General features: G+C 20.5%; 1 protein-coding gene across 3 annotated transcripts; it reads right to left on the reverse strand.

Moving 5' to 3' along the window:
- Nucleotides 1-476: 476 nt before the first annotated feature.
- Nucleotides 477-16416, reverse strand: LOC122512576 (ubiquitin carboxyl-terminal hydrolase 16). 3 transcript variants are annotated; one of them, XM_043628486.1, is made up of 14 exons: nucleotides 16199-16416; nucleotides 15699-15840; nucleotides 13293-13429; nucleotides 12131-12321; nucleotides 11478-11628; nucleotides 11194-11361; nucleotides 8795-9013; nucleotides 8153-8409; nucleotides 7917-8059; nucleotides 5145-5718; nucleotides 4659-4929; nucleotides 1294-1560; nucleotides 869-1050; nucleotides 477-714 (listed from the first exon to the last, which is right to left on the reverse strand). In XM_043628486.1, exons 2-14 carry the CDS (start codon nucleotides 15760-15762, stop codon nucleotides 642-644), a joined length of 2697 nt encoding a protein of 898 aa, XP_043484421.1. In that variant the 5' UTR covers nucleotides 15763-15840; nucleotides 16199-16416; the 3' UTR covers nucleotides 477-641. The 3 variants fall into 3 exon arrangements, with proteins under 3 accessions (XP_043484421.1, XP_043484419.1, XP_043484420.1); XM_043628484.1 differs by having other exon boundaries at nucleotides 15699-15914; XM_043628485.1 differs by having other exon boundaries at nucleotides 15699-16035.
- Between the last annotated feature and the right edge of the window lie 350 nt (nucleotides 16417-16766).

The following is a 16766-nucleotide window of genomic DNA, read 5'->3' on the forward strand; positions in this document are numbered from 1 at the left end:
CCGAGAAGTTAATCGCAATTATTTCGAAAGAAATGTACATTTTTATTCCCCAACGATTGTCATCTCGGAATTCATTCATATTTATATGTATATACCCATTATTACATTCTTAACTTCAAATTACAATAATTAATTAAATTACCTTCCTTTTTTCCATTTCCAATTTTTCAAGTTTTCTTTCGTCAAATAATTATTATTCCATTTTACAAACGTTCTCTTCTTTTTTGGCAGCACGTGTTATCGCTACAATTGTTTTTTTTTTTAAATCTCTAATGCGAGAATCCTAAAATCTCAAAAAAATTAATGAGGATTCTCCATTCATCTTTTTTATGATAATTTATGTCAGACTATTATTACTATTTTTATTATTAATATTATTATTACTATTATTACTATTATTATTATTATTATTATTACTATAATTATTATTATTACTATTATTATTATTATTATTACTATTATTATTATTATTACTATTAATATTAATATTATTATTATTATTATTCCTATTATTAAAATTATTATTATTACTATTTTTTTTTTGCTTTACGATAAATTTCTTTTCTTTTTCTCAAAATAATCTATTTTCGAAAAAAAAATGCGGTAAATTAATTGTGCGCCGTAATTCAAGTGATTGTTCTTCACAAAATTCGCTCGTAAAAAAGAAGGTACGCTTGAGATTTGAGAACTGTATTTTCGTCTGTTTCGGTTACCCTAAAAAATGAAATTTTCTATTATTATTATTATTATTATTACAATTTTTTTTTCAATTTTCTGCATAATTTCGATTTTCCAATAGAAATTATAAAGAAAATTTATAGTTTTTTTTTAATAAAAAAATATTAGGGGGAGGGGATGAAAAAATTACCTCGAGTCGGAAATATAGTACCATTGTCCCGGAAGTGATTCGACATTTGAAGAATTAGAAATTTTCTCGCTCTTTTCTTCCGAATTCGTAGTTTCATTATTTTCAAGTGTCTCTGATTCCGTTGATTCTTGTTTTGGAAGAAACGACCATCGAGGATCATCTGGACTCAGCGGTTGTCTTGTCTGAATTAGAAACAGAAAATTAACTAGCAATTAATTAAATTTCAAAAAACGAAATGAATTTTAAGAAAGTTAATTAAATTTCAAAACTACTAAACGAATTTTAAGAAATTAAATTTCAAAACTAAATTAAATAAAATTTCAAAACTCAATTCAATATTGAGAAACTAATTCAAAAACTAAATTAAAATCAAGAAATTAAATTACAAAAAATTTTAAATAAAAAAATGAAAAAAAAATACAAACCTTGACGTAAGCAACATAATGTCCACCGTAAAGTGTCCCACTGTGCTCAACAACACCATAAAGCGAATAAACTTTCGGCACATCGTGATTTTCACAAATAGGCGCCAAATTCAGTACTGTTGGAAATTTCACATATTTCGTTACTTTACTAAATGACATTCTGTGCGATTGAAAACGTTTTAAATGCAGAATCAAAACAGCCGGTACATTTGAGATGAGATATTGCTTTGTACTTGGCGTACGAACCATTTTACCATTTTCTTTACCCTGAAATTTTTAATTTTTTTTTTTTTTAAGAAAATTAAAATTCAATAATTTTATTCATTTCTACAAAATTTTAATTACAAAATTAAATTCCTATTAAGAAAGAATAAATAATTATTTGTTCTCAATTCGTTAATAATAATAAATAATCCTAATAGTCATCATCTATCTTTTTATATTATTGGATAATTATTGGAACAACTCGTGTAAAAATTGCCAAGATATTTCTAACAACTTGAATGTATATTTTTTTATTAAATAATTGAACTTTCGAGTAGATACTGGAATAATAATTGAATGTCTGTGTGACATTTTATTTAACATTTTTGAAAATAATTGAATTTTCAAAAAGAAATTTATTACTTAAAAAAAAATTCAATTCTTATAATGAATATTTGTTATTTATGAAAATAATTGAATTTTGCAAATAATTTTATTAAAATGCCTCAAAATAATTGAATTTTCGGGAATAATTTTGTTATTTATCTTTAATAACTGAATTCTTTCAAAGACTTATTTATGTAAACAATTTAATTCTTGGGAAGAATTTTAATACAATCTAAAAGAATAATTAAATTATTTTAAAAAAATTTAACAGGATTGCCACGAAAATTTAATTTTGTTTTTCCCTAACTTTTCCCTGATTTACAGACAACATTTTCACTTTCTCCCTGACCCTGAAGAATATACCGATTCACTCCAAAAATTATTAGATACTCAAAGAAATGTTCTATTACATTTATATTTACGAATTTCTTTAAGTGAAAAATTATTCGATAACATCAATAACTTCTTTTTTAAATAAATAATTCATCATTATTATTTTTCCATAGGAATTAAGGATTTCAAATCCAAACCTTCTCAAATTAAACTTATCAAAAATTGTTATAAAACATGCAGAAATCGATCACTTTCTTCACGCTTTATAATAAATTTAAAATTACAGAGTGATAAAATCATTATTTTATATTATAAGAATATTGCAACTATAAATTTGAATTTTCAAAGATTTTCATTTTTTAACCCTTTTCAAAATTCACTTATTTATCAAAATTCACGCTACGATGCTTTTAATATTCAATTATAATTTCAAATTTTAAGTGAAATTCATTTTTAATCAATTTTTATTAGAACATTCTACGAGAATTCAATTATTTAAATACAAAGATAAATAATTTATTAAATAATTGACTATTTCTTAAAATTGAATTTTTTTAAAGAAATTCTTAAAAAATTCTAAAAATAATTGAATTCTTTCGGCGAATTTCAAAAAAAATCATAAAGAATAAATGCAATTTTCTATCTGTTTATGTAAAATTGTACATAAAAAATTATTGAAACTCTGCTATAAATATTGTTATTTATAAAAGTAATTTAATTCTTGCAACGAATTTTATTAAAAATTTTCTTAAAGAATTAAATTCCTGTGAAGAAGATTTTATTTCTGAAAATAATAAATTGAATTCCGGAGAAAAATATTATTATTTATGATATTAAATTAATTTCTTATGAAGAATTTTATTCAAATTTTTTAAATAATTGAATTTCTCAGAATTTTTTATAACATTTTGAAAATAATTAAATTCCATCGATTAAATTTCATTGAAAAATTGAAAATAATTGAAATCTTGACGAAGAATTTTATTAAATTCTTTTTTAAAATAAGTCAATTATTGTGAAAAGTTTTATTTTTGAAAAAAAATTGAATTCTTAGGAAGAATTTAATTAAAATTTCTTCAATAATTGAATTGCTTCGAAGATTTTTTATTTTTTAAGAAAATAATTGAATTGTTTCGAAGATTTTTACAAATATTTTTGACAGTAAAATTGTAATTCCTATAAGGAATGTTATATTTTACGAAAATAATTGAATTGAATAAGAAAATTTTATTAAAATTGCAATATTATTAACTAAATCTTGTAAAGAATTTTGTCAAAATTTTTTTAAATAATAGAATTTTTAAAAGAGGAAAATTTTTGAAAATGATTTAAATTTTGCAAAGAATTTTATTCAATTTTTTGAAAATAATTGAATTTCGGAGAAGAATTGTATTATTTATGATATTAATTAATTTCTTGTGAAGAATTTTATTCAAATTTTTTAAATAATTGAATATCTCAGAATTTTTTATAACATTTTGAAAATAATTAAATTCCATCGACAGAATTTCATTAAAAAATTGAAAATAATTGAAATCTGACGAAGAATTTTATTACATTTTTTTTTTAAATAATTGAATTCTTGTAAAGAATTTTGTCAAAATTTTTTTAAATAATAGAATTTTTAAAAGAATTTTATTTAAATTTTTCGAAATAATTGAATTTCTCAGAACTATTTTTTTCTATTCTTTGAATATATTTGAATTCTTTCGATAAACTTTATTATTAAAAATTAAAAATAATTGAATTGGTGCGAAGAAATTTATAAAAAATTGGAAAGTAATTGAATTCCTGTGAAATTTTTATTAAAATTTTGTTTAAATAATTGAATTCTTTTAGAAAATTTTATTATAATAGTAGATATTAAAAATAATTGAAATGAGGAAAATTTTTGAAAATAATTGAAATTTTGCCAAGAATTTTATTAAATTTTTTGAAAATAATTGAATTTTGGAGAAGAATTGTATGATTTATAAAAATAATTGAAATTTTGACGAGAATGTTTATAAATTTTTGAAAATAATTGAATTTCTGTAATCAGTTGTTCTTAAAATTTCTATTTAAATTGATTAAAAGTTGAAATTTTTTCAAATTTCATATTGAAGCCTTTGAAGTTGATCTATTTATGCAGATTTGAAACGCAACTCTTTTGAAATGTAATTAATTTTGAAAATTTTGAAGTAATATTATTCATTAAATAATTTTTGAGTAATAATTTGATGATAGTTGTTGAAGAATGAAGTTCTTTAAAAAGAAATTATTGTCAGAAACAGAAAAAATTAAAAGTTTTGTATTAAAATTCTTGTTAATTTCATAGTTTAATTAATTCATTCAAAATTGAAATTTTACAAAATTTCAAACTACAACCTTTTGAAGTTTAAAAAATTAAATTAAATGAAAAAACGATAAATTTCGTCCCAGAAAAAGAAAAAAAAATGTACCTTATTTTCCCTGGCAGTGCAAGCCTCACATCCAACGGCATTATTATTAGCCATTAATTCCTTCGCAGTGAATTGATTTAAACATGATTGAATGGAAAATTCTCCCTCGCACGTTGTGTATCGCGAGGGCGATTGACTCACTTGACTAATTTTCATTTGCGACATCTCACTTCTTATTTTTTCCACACCATTTGTTTTCGAATAATCATTATTACATTCGTTATTAACTTTCGAATTCACCTTTTTGTCCTCCTTCTCTTCCCGCGCGTACCTAACAAAACAAATTTCAAAAATTTCAAAAAACAAAAGAAATACAAAAAAATAGAAAAACAAATTACAAAGAAACAAAAAATAGAAAATTACAAACAAAATTATATAATTAAAAATAAATTACAAAGAAGTGAGAAACTTCGAGTTTAATAAAAGTTGAAAAAAATTAATTCACTGATTAATTTTTACATAAAAAGTAAGTTAAAGTTCGAGTACCTTAAAGACTTTTCCTCAGTGTCCTCTCCATTTTCTTTCGTCTCCTCCCCATTATCATTGACAATTAATTTCTCGTCATTCACTTCCTTCTCATTCACTGGACTCGACGATGAACTTTCACTGGAATTATTCACATTTGTAATTAAATTATTTTCTGGCAATTCATCATTATTCAATGGCGATTCATCGAGAAATTGTTTATCATTTTTTACATTTGAAATCTCTAGATTTAATTCAATAAATTTCTGTAATTTACTACTATCATCATCATCATTATTATCATTATTATCATTATCGTCTTCATTATTATCAACAACCATTGAATTCATTTTCTCTTGACTATTTCCATTTTCCACTAATTCGCAATTATTTTCAATCGATTCACATTCATTCATTGAATTCACAGTTGAATCGTTTCTTATTTCATTTGAAGAATCATTATCGGGTGAGGCTGGACTCGTTAATTGAGACGGTTTCTCTGAACTATAACCAGATTCATTTATTTCTTGTGATTTGGAATTTGATTCTGTGTCAGCGTCCGTCTCGGCATTATCCTCCGCATCTGATTCGCTTCCTGTTGAAAATTATTTTTCCAAAATTAAGTACATGAAAATGCTTTTCAAAAATTCAATTATTTCCAAAAATTTTACAAACATTCTTCTAAAAAAATTCATTTCTAATAAAATTTTTTACAGAAATTCAATTATTTTCAAAAAAATTTCTCAAAAAAAAATTCAATACAATTTAAAAAAAAATTGATAAAATCTTTCGCAAAAATTCAAATATTTTTTTAAAATTTTAATAAAATTCTTTATAAGAAATAAAGTATTTTTTTCATACGAATTTTAATTTTAAATTTCTCGAAAAAAGTTATGAATTTTTTTCAAAAAAAATATTAAAGAACTCTTCACGAAAATTCAATTACTTTCAGAAAATAATAAAAATTTATGAAAAAAATTCAATTATTTTTTTAAATAATGAAATTCTCGTCAGGAATTCAATTATTTTCATAAATAATGAAAATTCTTGACAAGAATTCAATTATTTTCAATAAAAATTTCTCAAAAACAAAATTGATAAATTTTTTCGCAAAAATTCAATTATTTTTAAAAATTTTAATAAAATTCTTTATAATAAGAAATGAAATATTTTTTTCATACGAATTTTAATTTTAAATTTCTCGAAAGAATTTATGAATTTTTTTTTTCAAATAATGTAATTATTCTCAATAATTCAATTTCTTTTGAATATTTAAATAAAATTCTTGACAAGAATTCAATTTTTTTTAAATTATAAAATTTTCTGATAAAATTCAATTATTTTCATAAATAATAATAAAAAATTCTTGATAAGAATTCAATTATTTTTTTTAAATAATAAAATACTCGTCAGGAATTCAATTATTTTCATAAATAATAAAAATTCTTGACAAGAATTCAATTATTTTTTGAAAATAATAAAATTTTCTGCAAAAATTCAATTATTTTCAAAAATAATAAAAATTTTTGAAAAGAATTAAATTTTTTTTAAATAATAAAATTCTTTGTCAGAAATTCAATTATTTTCAAAAAATAATAAAATTCTTAGTAGAAATTTAAAAATTTTCCAAAAATATTTATAAAACACTTCACAAAAATTCAATTATTTTCAGAAAGTAATAAAAATTCTTGACAAGAATTCAATTTTTTTTTTAAATAATAAAATTTTCGTCAGGAATTTAATTATTTTCATAAATAATAAAAAGTCTTGAAAAGAATTCAACTATTTTTTAAAATAATAAAATTCTTCATTATTTTGAAGAATTTCTAAAAGTTTTTTTTTTGAAAATAATGTAGTTTTTTGAATAATTTTAATTGAAAATTTTGAAAATAATTGAATTAAACAAAAAAATTTTCAACTTTTTCAAAGTAATCGTGTCTATTAATAATTATAATTAAATATTTGATTATTATTGAAGTCTATTAAAATTATATTGAAAATAATTGAATTTCTCAGAAGTGTTTTATTATTTATGAAAAATAATTTAATTCCTGCTTAGAATTTTACTATTTATAAAAATATTTGACTTATATTTCGAAGGATTTATTAAAATTTTTTTAAATAATTGAAGTTTTGCAAAAAATATTATTAAAAATAAAAAAAAATTGAATTCTTTCATGTAAAATTTTACTAAAGTTGTATTAAAAATAATTGAATTTTTGCAAACAATTTGACTACAAATAAAAATAATTAAATTGTTTCGAAAGGTTAATTAAAATTTTAGAAAATACAAATTGAATTCATTTCAAAAAATTTATAGCCAATTAGGAAAAAAAATTGATTTCTTTCATGAAATTTTATTGAAAATAATTGAATTTTTGCAAAGATTTTACTATTTAAAAAAATAATTGAATTCTTCCATCAAATTTTATTAAAATTTTATTGAAAATAATTGAATGTTTTTTAAGAATTTTACTATTTATTAAAATAATTTAATTCTTGTCAAGAATTAAATTTCTTTATAAAAATTCAATTATTTCAATTCTTTTTTTTAATTCTAAATGAAATGATATAAAAGTAATATTTTTATTTCATTGAAAACAATTTGGTATAAACCTTTGGGTTCGAAACGAGTTTAAATAAATAATATAATCGTATTTTTGAAGAATTCTAATGAAAATTGCGCTTTTTTAATTGCTTTTTTAATTTTTGATTTTGTAATCGAATATTGAATAAATTGCGCTTTTTTAATTTTTAAATTTTGTAACCGAATATTGAAATAAACTTTCATACCCGACGCCGAGTAATTCTTCTGCTTTGAATTCTTGGATTTCGCAACTCTCTTCATTCGTTTTCTCGATGATTTGTGCGCATTTTTCGACGAATTATTGCTATTCATTAAATCGAATGCGTCCTCGAAACCACTGCTTTTCCTCCTGTTTTTAAAAAAAATACAATTTTAGTTTTTTTTTTTTTTTTGCTTTTAAACATCAAAAAAATAATGTCTTTTTAAAAAAAGAAAAATTCACCTATGAGATGGCGGTTGTGGTTTATCGACCATAACTGGTAGACTGAGATCTAAAAATGATTCGGTTCTTCTTGTCGAATGATGACACTCGAGACATTCGAGTGTAGAAACGAGAATACCTTTGAAAACCGGCTCAGTGCCCAATAAACGTGCACTCGCCTGATGTCCATATAATTTCAGTTTCCACACTTTATCGTCATCATTATTCTTTGCTTTTTTATACAAGTCAAGATTTTTTAATATTATTTCCTGATAACGCTGAAAAAATACATTTTTTTTCTTAATAAAAAAAAAAACTTGTTTTTTAATTGAAAATTTTCTTTTTAATTGAAAAAGAAATGTTTTTAATTAAAAATCTTCTGTTTTAATCGAAAAGGAAATGTTGGAATTGAAAATTTTCTTTTTGAAAAAAAAGAAAAAAAAAAGAAAAGAAAGGTTTTAATAAAAAATCTTCTTTTTAATTGAAAAAGAAATGTTTAAATTGAAAATCCTCTTTTTAATTGAAAAACAAATGTTTAAACTAAAAATTTTTCTTTTTAACTAAAAAAAAAGGAAATATTAAAATTAGTTAAATTGTGAAAAATTAAAAATTTCGTTTTTCTTTAAATTGTAAAAATTTGGTAATTAAAAGAAAAAATCGTACGCGAAGATCTTCACTGCGAACTTGTTCCAATAAATGCCTCAAAAGTTCGTGTGAATCGTGTTGACCACCGTCCATGCATTGCGTATTCTTTTTCCGCAAACTATTCAAAAGTTCACTTGGTTTATAAGTTTCGCCATTTGAATTTTGCATGTCGGTTAAAGTTTTCTGTAGAACTTGAGTCAAGGAGCATTCTTTGTCCAAAGTTCCCTCAATTGGTGGCTGAAATTTAGAAAGAAAAAAATTTTATTTTACAATTATGCAAATTAAAAAAAAAATTAGAAATTAAGAACTTAAAATTAATTAAAAAAAAAAATTCAATTAAACTTTTTGAGAAAAATTAATATACTAAATTTCCTTAAAAATCTTTGTCAACAATTTAATTATTTTTATAGATAATAAAATTATTCGCAGGAATTCAATTATTCTCAAAAAATGTTGAATAAAATTCTTCGAAATAATTCAATTATTTTGTAAAATTGACAAAATTCTTCGCAAAAATTCAATTATTTTAACAAAATTGATAAAATTCTCAGCAAGAATTCAATTATTTTCAAAAATGATAAAATTCTTCGTAAATATTCAATTATTTTCAATATTTTATTGACATTTTTGAAAATAAATTACATTTTTCGAGGAATTCGATTAAAATTGTATTAAAAATAATTGAAATTTTGCAATAAGTTAATTTATTTAATAATTGAATTATTGCGAAGAAATTTTATGAAAAAATTTATTTCTTGAAAATAATTCAATTCCTGTAAAAAAAATTTAATTACTTTTGGTGAATAATTTAATTCCTGTAAAGAATTTTATAAAAAGTTTTTAAATAATATTGAATTCCTGTGAAGCTTTTATTAATTTTTAAAAGTAATTGAATCGCTGCGAAGAATATGATTGTTTTTTTTAAATAACTGAATTCCTGTGAAGAATTATAATACTTTTCGAAAATGATTGAATTCTCGAGAAGCATTTTATTAAAAAGTTTTCAAAATACTTTTAATTCCGGCGAAGACTTTTAATATTTATGGAAATATTTGAATTTCTGTGAAGAATTTTATTGCTTTTTTTTGAAAATAATTGAATTTCTGCAAAGGATTTTAATAAAGTTTGAAAAATAATTCAATTCTTGCAGAAGAATTGTAATTATTTATAAGAATAATTGAATTTTTGAGAAGAATTTAATTATCTATAATAATTATTGAATTTTTGGGGAAGAATTTTCCTGTTTTTTTTTAAAGTAATTGAATTTCTATGAATAAATTTTTTAAAAGTTATCAAAATAATTGAATTCCTGCGAAGAATTTTATTAAATTTGAAAAATAATTTAATTTTATTAACTTTTTGAAAATAATTGAATTTTGCTATTCATTTATAAATAAAATTGAAATATTTACAATTTTTTTTTAGATTTTCTGAAAACAATTGATTTTCTGCAAAGAATTTTATTGTTTTTTGAAAATAATAATTGAATTTCTTCGAAGAATTTTTTTTATTTTTGAAAAATAATTGACTTTCTGTAAAGATTTTATTAGATTTTTAAAAATAATTGAATTTCTACGAAAAATTTTAATAAATTTTGAAAATAATTGAAATCCTGTGAAGAATTTGAGTATTTTTAAAAAAAATAAATGAATTCCATCGAAAAATGTGTTATTTATAAAAATAATTAAATTACATTTAAATAATCTGAGAAATTATTAAAGTTTTGAGTACAATTTTAGTTAAAAATTTTTAGATTACATTTATCGAGGAATTCCATTGAAATTTTATTAAAAAGAATTGATATTTTGCAAATGAGTTTTATTGTTCATAAAAATATGTAATTGAATTCTTGTCAAGAATTTCAATTATTTATGAAAATAATTGCATTTTTGTTGAAGAGTTTTATTAATCTTTTTTGAAAAATATTTATGTTTCTACGAAAATTTCAATTATTTATGAATATAATTGAATTTTGCGAAGAATTTTGTTAAATTTTTATGAAAACTATTTAATTCCTTTCAAGAATATTATTATTTATGAAAATAATTGTTTTTTATAAAAATTCCTGAAAATAATTGAATCTCGACGAAGAATTTTGCTATTTATAAAGATAATGAAAATGTTGACGAGAATTTTTTAAAAAATTTTAATAATAATTTAATTTCTGGAAAGTTTTTTAATTTATATTTAAAGATAGTTGAATTCTTTCAAAGAATTGCGTTAAACTTTTTAAAAATTGAAACTAATTTTATCAGAATTGAAATAAAAATGTTTTCAAATTATTATTATTTTATATTATTTTCAATACAATTTCAATAAATATTATATAATATTAAAAAGAATTAAAAAAAAATGGAAATTGATTATTGAAAATAAAAAAATTAGTATTAAATTATTAAAAATAAAAAAAAAATTACCAGTAAAATTTTCTCGGTACCTCCCGGCTTTTTGTACATTCCACCGGGAAGGACAAATGTTTGTCCAGGTATTTGCATGTCTTCGAGGACCTTCAACAAAAATGGCGTTTGCGCCAAGCACTGAAGGACTGCATTGAAAAAACAAGTGTTACCTAAATTCGATAGTCCCTGAAAATAATAAAAAAAAATATATTAAAAATTCTTTAAATTTCTTTCAGAAAAAAGAAATTTACAATATTAAAATTTTTCTTTAAAGACAAAAGACTTTTTTTTTGTTTACTTACAACTACTTTTGTAAATCCGACTTCAAATTTTACTTTCACTTTTTTCAATTCCGCTACTTCTTTCTTTGAGGCTTTCGGCGATGATTTCTTTCTCTTTGTCGCTTCAGTCGACATTCTTATAATATCAGTCACAAGTCGAGACATACGAAAACTGAAAATAAAAATAAAAAAATTTTACATTTCTATATTTTTTTTTTCTTAATAATTTATTTATAACGTATTTTTTTCTTTTTCCCTTTTTATTAAAATTTACAATTTTCGTTTGCAATTTTCTCTCATTTTTCTATATTTTTTTGCTTAATAATTTATTTAAAAAGTATTTTTTTCTTTTTCCCTTTTTATTAAAATTTACAATTTTTGTTTGCAATTTTCTCTCATTTTTCTATATTTTTTTTTGCTTAATAATTTATTTATAAAGTATTTTTTTCTTTTTCCCTTTTTATTGAAAATTACAATTTTTTTCTGCATTTTTCAAATATTTTTTGGTCCCGAAGATACCGCGGAAAATGTGAAAATAAAAGAATAAATTTAAAACAAAAAATTAAAATCGATGAAAACAGAACATTTTTGTTTAAAAATGAAAGAGAAAAATTCGTCTACTTTTGTTTTTTTTTGCGTTTTTATAATTGCTTTTGAAAAAAGGATAAAATTACCATGATTTTGGATTAATATAACCATTGCATTGATAACACCAGAGTTTCCATTCATAAGTGTCAATAACTAAACAATGTGAACCTGTTCTTGGAGTATTAAAATGTTGATTCGCATGATTTCTGTCACTATTTCCGCAAGCTTGATTTCCACATTGTAGACACATCCACATTCCCGGCGGACATGGTTCAATCTGAAAAATTTCAATTTATTAACAATTTATATATTTATTTAATTATTAATTCAATTTTCTACAAATTTTAAATTCTTTTTCAACTTTTTACTATAAATTCGTTGATAGAATTCTAGTAGTTTCAAAAAATAAAATTGACAAAAATTATTCAAAAGAATTAAATTATTTTCAAAGAAATAGTAAACAAAATTCTTTGCTGCAATTCAATTATTTTTAAATAAATAATAAAATTTTTCGGAAGAATTCAATTATTTATGTAAATAAAAATATTCTTTGAAAGAAATTAACTAATTTTCAAAAAAATTTGATAAAATTCTTCTCAAGAAATTCAATTATTTACATAAATAACAATATTCATCACAAGAATTCAATTATTTTCATAAATAATACAAATTCTTGATAAGCAATGAATTATTTAGTAAAATAATTGAACTTTGTGCAGAAAATTTTGTTATTTAAAAAAATAATTAAAATTCTTGATAAGAATTCAATTATTTTCATGGACAATAAAACTCATTGCAAAATATCAATTCTTTTTAATAAAATTTCAATGGAATTCCTCGAAAAATGTAATCTAGAAATTTTAACTAAAATTATACTCAAAACTTTAATAATTCCTCAGATTATTTAAATGTAATTCAATTATTTTTATAAATAACACATTTTTCGATGGAATTCATTTATTTTTTTTTTAAAATACTCAAATTCTTTACAGGATTTCAATTATTTTAAAAATTTATTAAAATTCTTCGTAGAAATTCAATTATTTTTAAAAATCTAATAAAATCTTTACAAAAAGTCAATTATTTTTCAAAAATAAAAAAAATTCTTCGAAGAAATTCAATTATTATTTTCAAAAAACAATAAAATTCTTCGCAGAAAATCAATTATTTTCAGAAAATCAAAAAAAAAAATTGTAAATATTTCAATTTTATTTATAAATTAAGAGCAAAATTTTTTTTAATAATTACCCCATCTTCAACAACTGGAGGTGTAATTTTATTCTCATTCTCGCATTTCTCGCATTCTCTAAGAACTCCGATTTTAGAAATCGTTTTCCTTGATTCAATTAAATTAAGGGCCTTTTCACTGTGTTTACATTTTTCACCTTGAACAGAAAGCAAAATTTAATTATTATTATTATTCAACTTTTTTAAAAAAAACTATTACAAAATTATTTTTGACAATCTTTAGAAAACAAATTTTTCATTTTTTAAACTTTAAGCGCTTTTTTTAAAATGAAAAAGAAAACAAAATGTAATGAGAAAGTAACAAAAAAATACAAACAAACGAAATGAAACAAAAACAAGAAAAATACAAAATGTAACGAGAAAATAATGAAAAAAACAAAATGAAACAAGAAAATAATAAAATAACAAAATAACAAAATGAAACGAAAAGAAAGAAAAAAAAATAAAATGTAACAAGAAAAACACAAAATGAAACGAGAAAAGAAGAAAAAAAGGAGAGGAGAAACAAATAAAATTAAAAATTAAGAAAATGAAACAAAAAAAAGAGATGGAAAAAAATTCAATTATTTTTCCAAAATTAAGTACATGAAAATGCTTCTCAAAAATTCAATTATTTCCAAAAATTTTACAAACATTTTTCTATAAAAAATTCATTTAAAAAAAAATTTGTTACAGGAATTCAATTATTTTCAATAAAATTTCTCAAAAAGAAATTCAATTAATTTTAAAAAAAATTGATAAAATCTTTCGCAAAAATTCAATTATTTTTAAAAATTTTAATAAAATTCGATATAAGAAATAAAGCAATTTTTTCATACAAATTTTAATTTTAAATTTCTCGAAAGAACTTTATGAATTCTTTTTCAAAAAATGTAATTATTCTCAATAATTCAATTTCTTTTGAATATTTAAATAAAATTCTTGACAAGAATTCAATTTTTTTTAAATTATAAAATTTTCTGATAAAATTCAATTATTTTCATAAATAATAATAGAAATTCTTGATAGGAATTCAATTATTTTTTCAAATAATAAAATTCTCGTCATGAATTCAATTATTTTCATAAATAATGAAAAATCTTGACAAGAATTCAATTATTTTTTAAAATAATAAAATTTTCTGCAAGAATTCAATTATTTTCATAAATAATAAAAATTCCTAAAATGAATTCAATTTTTTTTTTTAAATAATAAAATTTTCGTCAGGAATTTAATTATTTTCATAATTAATAAAAAATCTTGAAAAGAATTCAATTATTTTTTTAAAATAATAAAATTCTTTATTCGAAATTCAATTATTTTTTTTAAATAATGAAATTCTTGTCAGGAATTCAATTATTTTTAATAATAAAAATTTTTGAAAAAAATTCAATTATTTTTTTAAATAATAGAATTCTTGTCAGGAATTGAATTATTTTCATAAATAATGAAAATTCTTGACAAGAATTCAATTATTTTTTAAAATAATACAATTTTCTGGAAAAATTCAATTATTTTCATAAATAATAAAAAATTCTTCAAAGGAATTCAATTATTTTTTTTTAAATAATAAAATTCTTCGTCAGGAATTCAAATATTTTAAAAAAATAATTAAATTCTTAGAAGAAAATTTAAATAATTTTCCAAAAATATTAATAAAACTCTTCATAAAAATTCAATTATTTTCACAAATAGTGAAAATTATTGACAAGAATTCAATTATTTTTCTCAAGTATTAAAATTTTCTGCAAATATTCAATTATTTTCATAAATAATAAAAATTCTGGACAAGAATTCAATTCTTTTTTTTAAATAATAAAATACTCGTCAGAAATTTAATATTTGCATAAATAATAAAAATTCTTGACAAAAATAGAAAATAGAAGAAGAAAAAAAACAGAATGAAACGAGAAAAAAATTTAATTACAAAATAAGAAAATTGAAACGAAAAGAAAGAAAATAAAAAAAAATGTAACGAGAAAATAACAAAAAAAATAAAATGTAACAAGAAAAATACAAAATGAAACGAAAAAAGAGGAAAAAAATTACGGAATGAATGGAGGAAAAAAATAAAATAACAAAATGATACCGAAAGGAAAGAAAAATAAAAAAACAAAACAAGAAAAGAAGAAAATATAAAATTAAACAAAAATAGAAGAAAATTCAAAATTAAACAAAAGTAGAAGAAGAAAACAGAATGAAAGGAGAAAAAAAATAAAATAACAAAATTGAATGAAATTCAACGAAAAGAAAGAAAAAGAAAAACATATTAAATCAAAAATATGGAGAAAATTTTTCGATAAACAGTTATACTCTCAATACGATTATTTAACGGAACAAAACAAAAATTAAACTGAAGAATAAATTAAAATGAATTCTCTTTTTGATTATATTAAATATAATTTCTAAAAGATAAAAGCATCTTACCTGTATAAGGTTCTCCAGTTCCTTTGAAACTTCCACAAGTACATTCAGCGTCAATCAACATCATTTTTTTTCTCCGAAAAAATTAAGTTACAATTGACCCAAGAATTAATCACTTTATCACATTCGTAATTTCCGTAATATCCTATTTTATAATATACGATATGGACAAAAAAATCTTTCACAGCACTCTCTAACTCTCCCTCTCTTTTTTTTTCTCTAAAAAAAAGAAGAAAAATTTCCCGAATTCATCTCTAACCTCAAAAATTTACTGCTCTACTTTTATAATAAATAACACATTAATATAATAATTCAACAACAAAAAAAGAACACCACAATACTGAAAAAATATCAACAAATAAATTTTTAACACACAAAAATTAAAATCAAAAAAATAAAACAAAAAACAAGAATGACAATGGCGATCAGGTTTTTGATTAAAAATTCTCCATATATAATAAAAGACAAAAGAAATTGTTGTCTTTTTTTTGTTATGAAAATACCTTTATAACAAAAACACTTTTGCACTGAATTTTCCTAAAGCACCTTTTTGCACAAACACAAAATATTCCCCCGTAGGATAAATTGGGAAAATAATTTTTTTTTGTTTGAAGCAAATAAAAGGAATTTCTTTTTCTCCTTAAAACATTTATAATATATTTATGAGGAGAAGAAGAAGAAAAGAAAAATGTGGACATGTGTTGTTTTTAATCCAGGGATTAAAGAAAATCATATAGAGGAGAAAAACAATTTTGTTTTCTGAATTATCGACGTCATTACCCGGCAGCGCCATCTCGAGGCGGGAAAATTCAAATCTTGATTCTGTTAAAAAAAGAAACAACTTTGCATGTTTGTAGATAAATAAATAACTAAATAAATAAATAAATAAAAGAAATTAATTTCAATTTTTAAAATTTTACCGCAATTCTTTGAAAGAATTCAACTATTTTAATAAACATTATAATTCTTTCCAGAAATTCAATTTTATTTAAAAAAAAAAAAAAAAATTCTTGTCAACATTTTAATTTAAAAAGTAAAATTCTTCGCCGAAATTCAATTATTTTTCAGGAA

Source organism: Leptopilina heterotoma, unplaced genomic scaffold (genome assembly GCF_015476425.1).
Source record: "Leptopilina heterotoma isolate Lh14 unplaced genomic scaffold, ASM1547642v1 Lhet_123, whole genome shotgun sequence".
In the NCBI taxonomy this organism is placed as follows: domain Eukaryota; kingdom Metazoa; phylum Arthropoda; class Insecta; order Hymenoptera; family Figitidae; genus Leptopilina; species Leptopilina heterotoma.

What these genes read in the sequence shown, in the direction of transcription:
- LOC122512576 (XM_043628486.1), bottom strand. Translation starts at nt 15,762, where the DNA reads ATGATGTTGATTGACGCTGAATGTACTTGTGGAAGTTTCAAAGGAACT. An exon ending in CCACAACCGCCATCTCATAG is followed by an intron (nt 8,060 to 8,152) that starts GTGAATTTTTCT and finishes TTTTAAAAACAG; the next exon opens with GAGGAAAAGCAGTGGTTTCG. An exon ending in GCACTGCCAGGGAAAATAAG is followed by an intron (nt 1,561 to 4,658) that starts GTACATTTTTTT and finishes TAAAAATTTCAG; the next exon opens with GGTAAAGAAAATGGTAAAAT.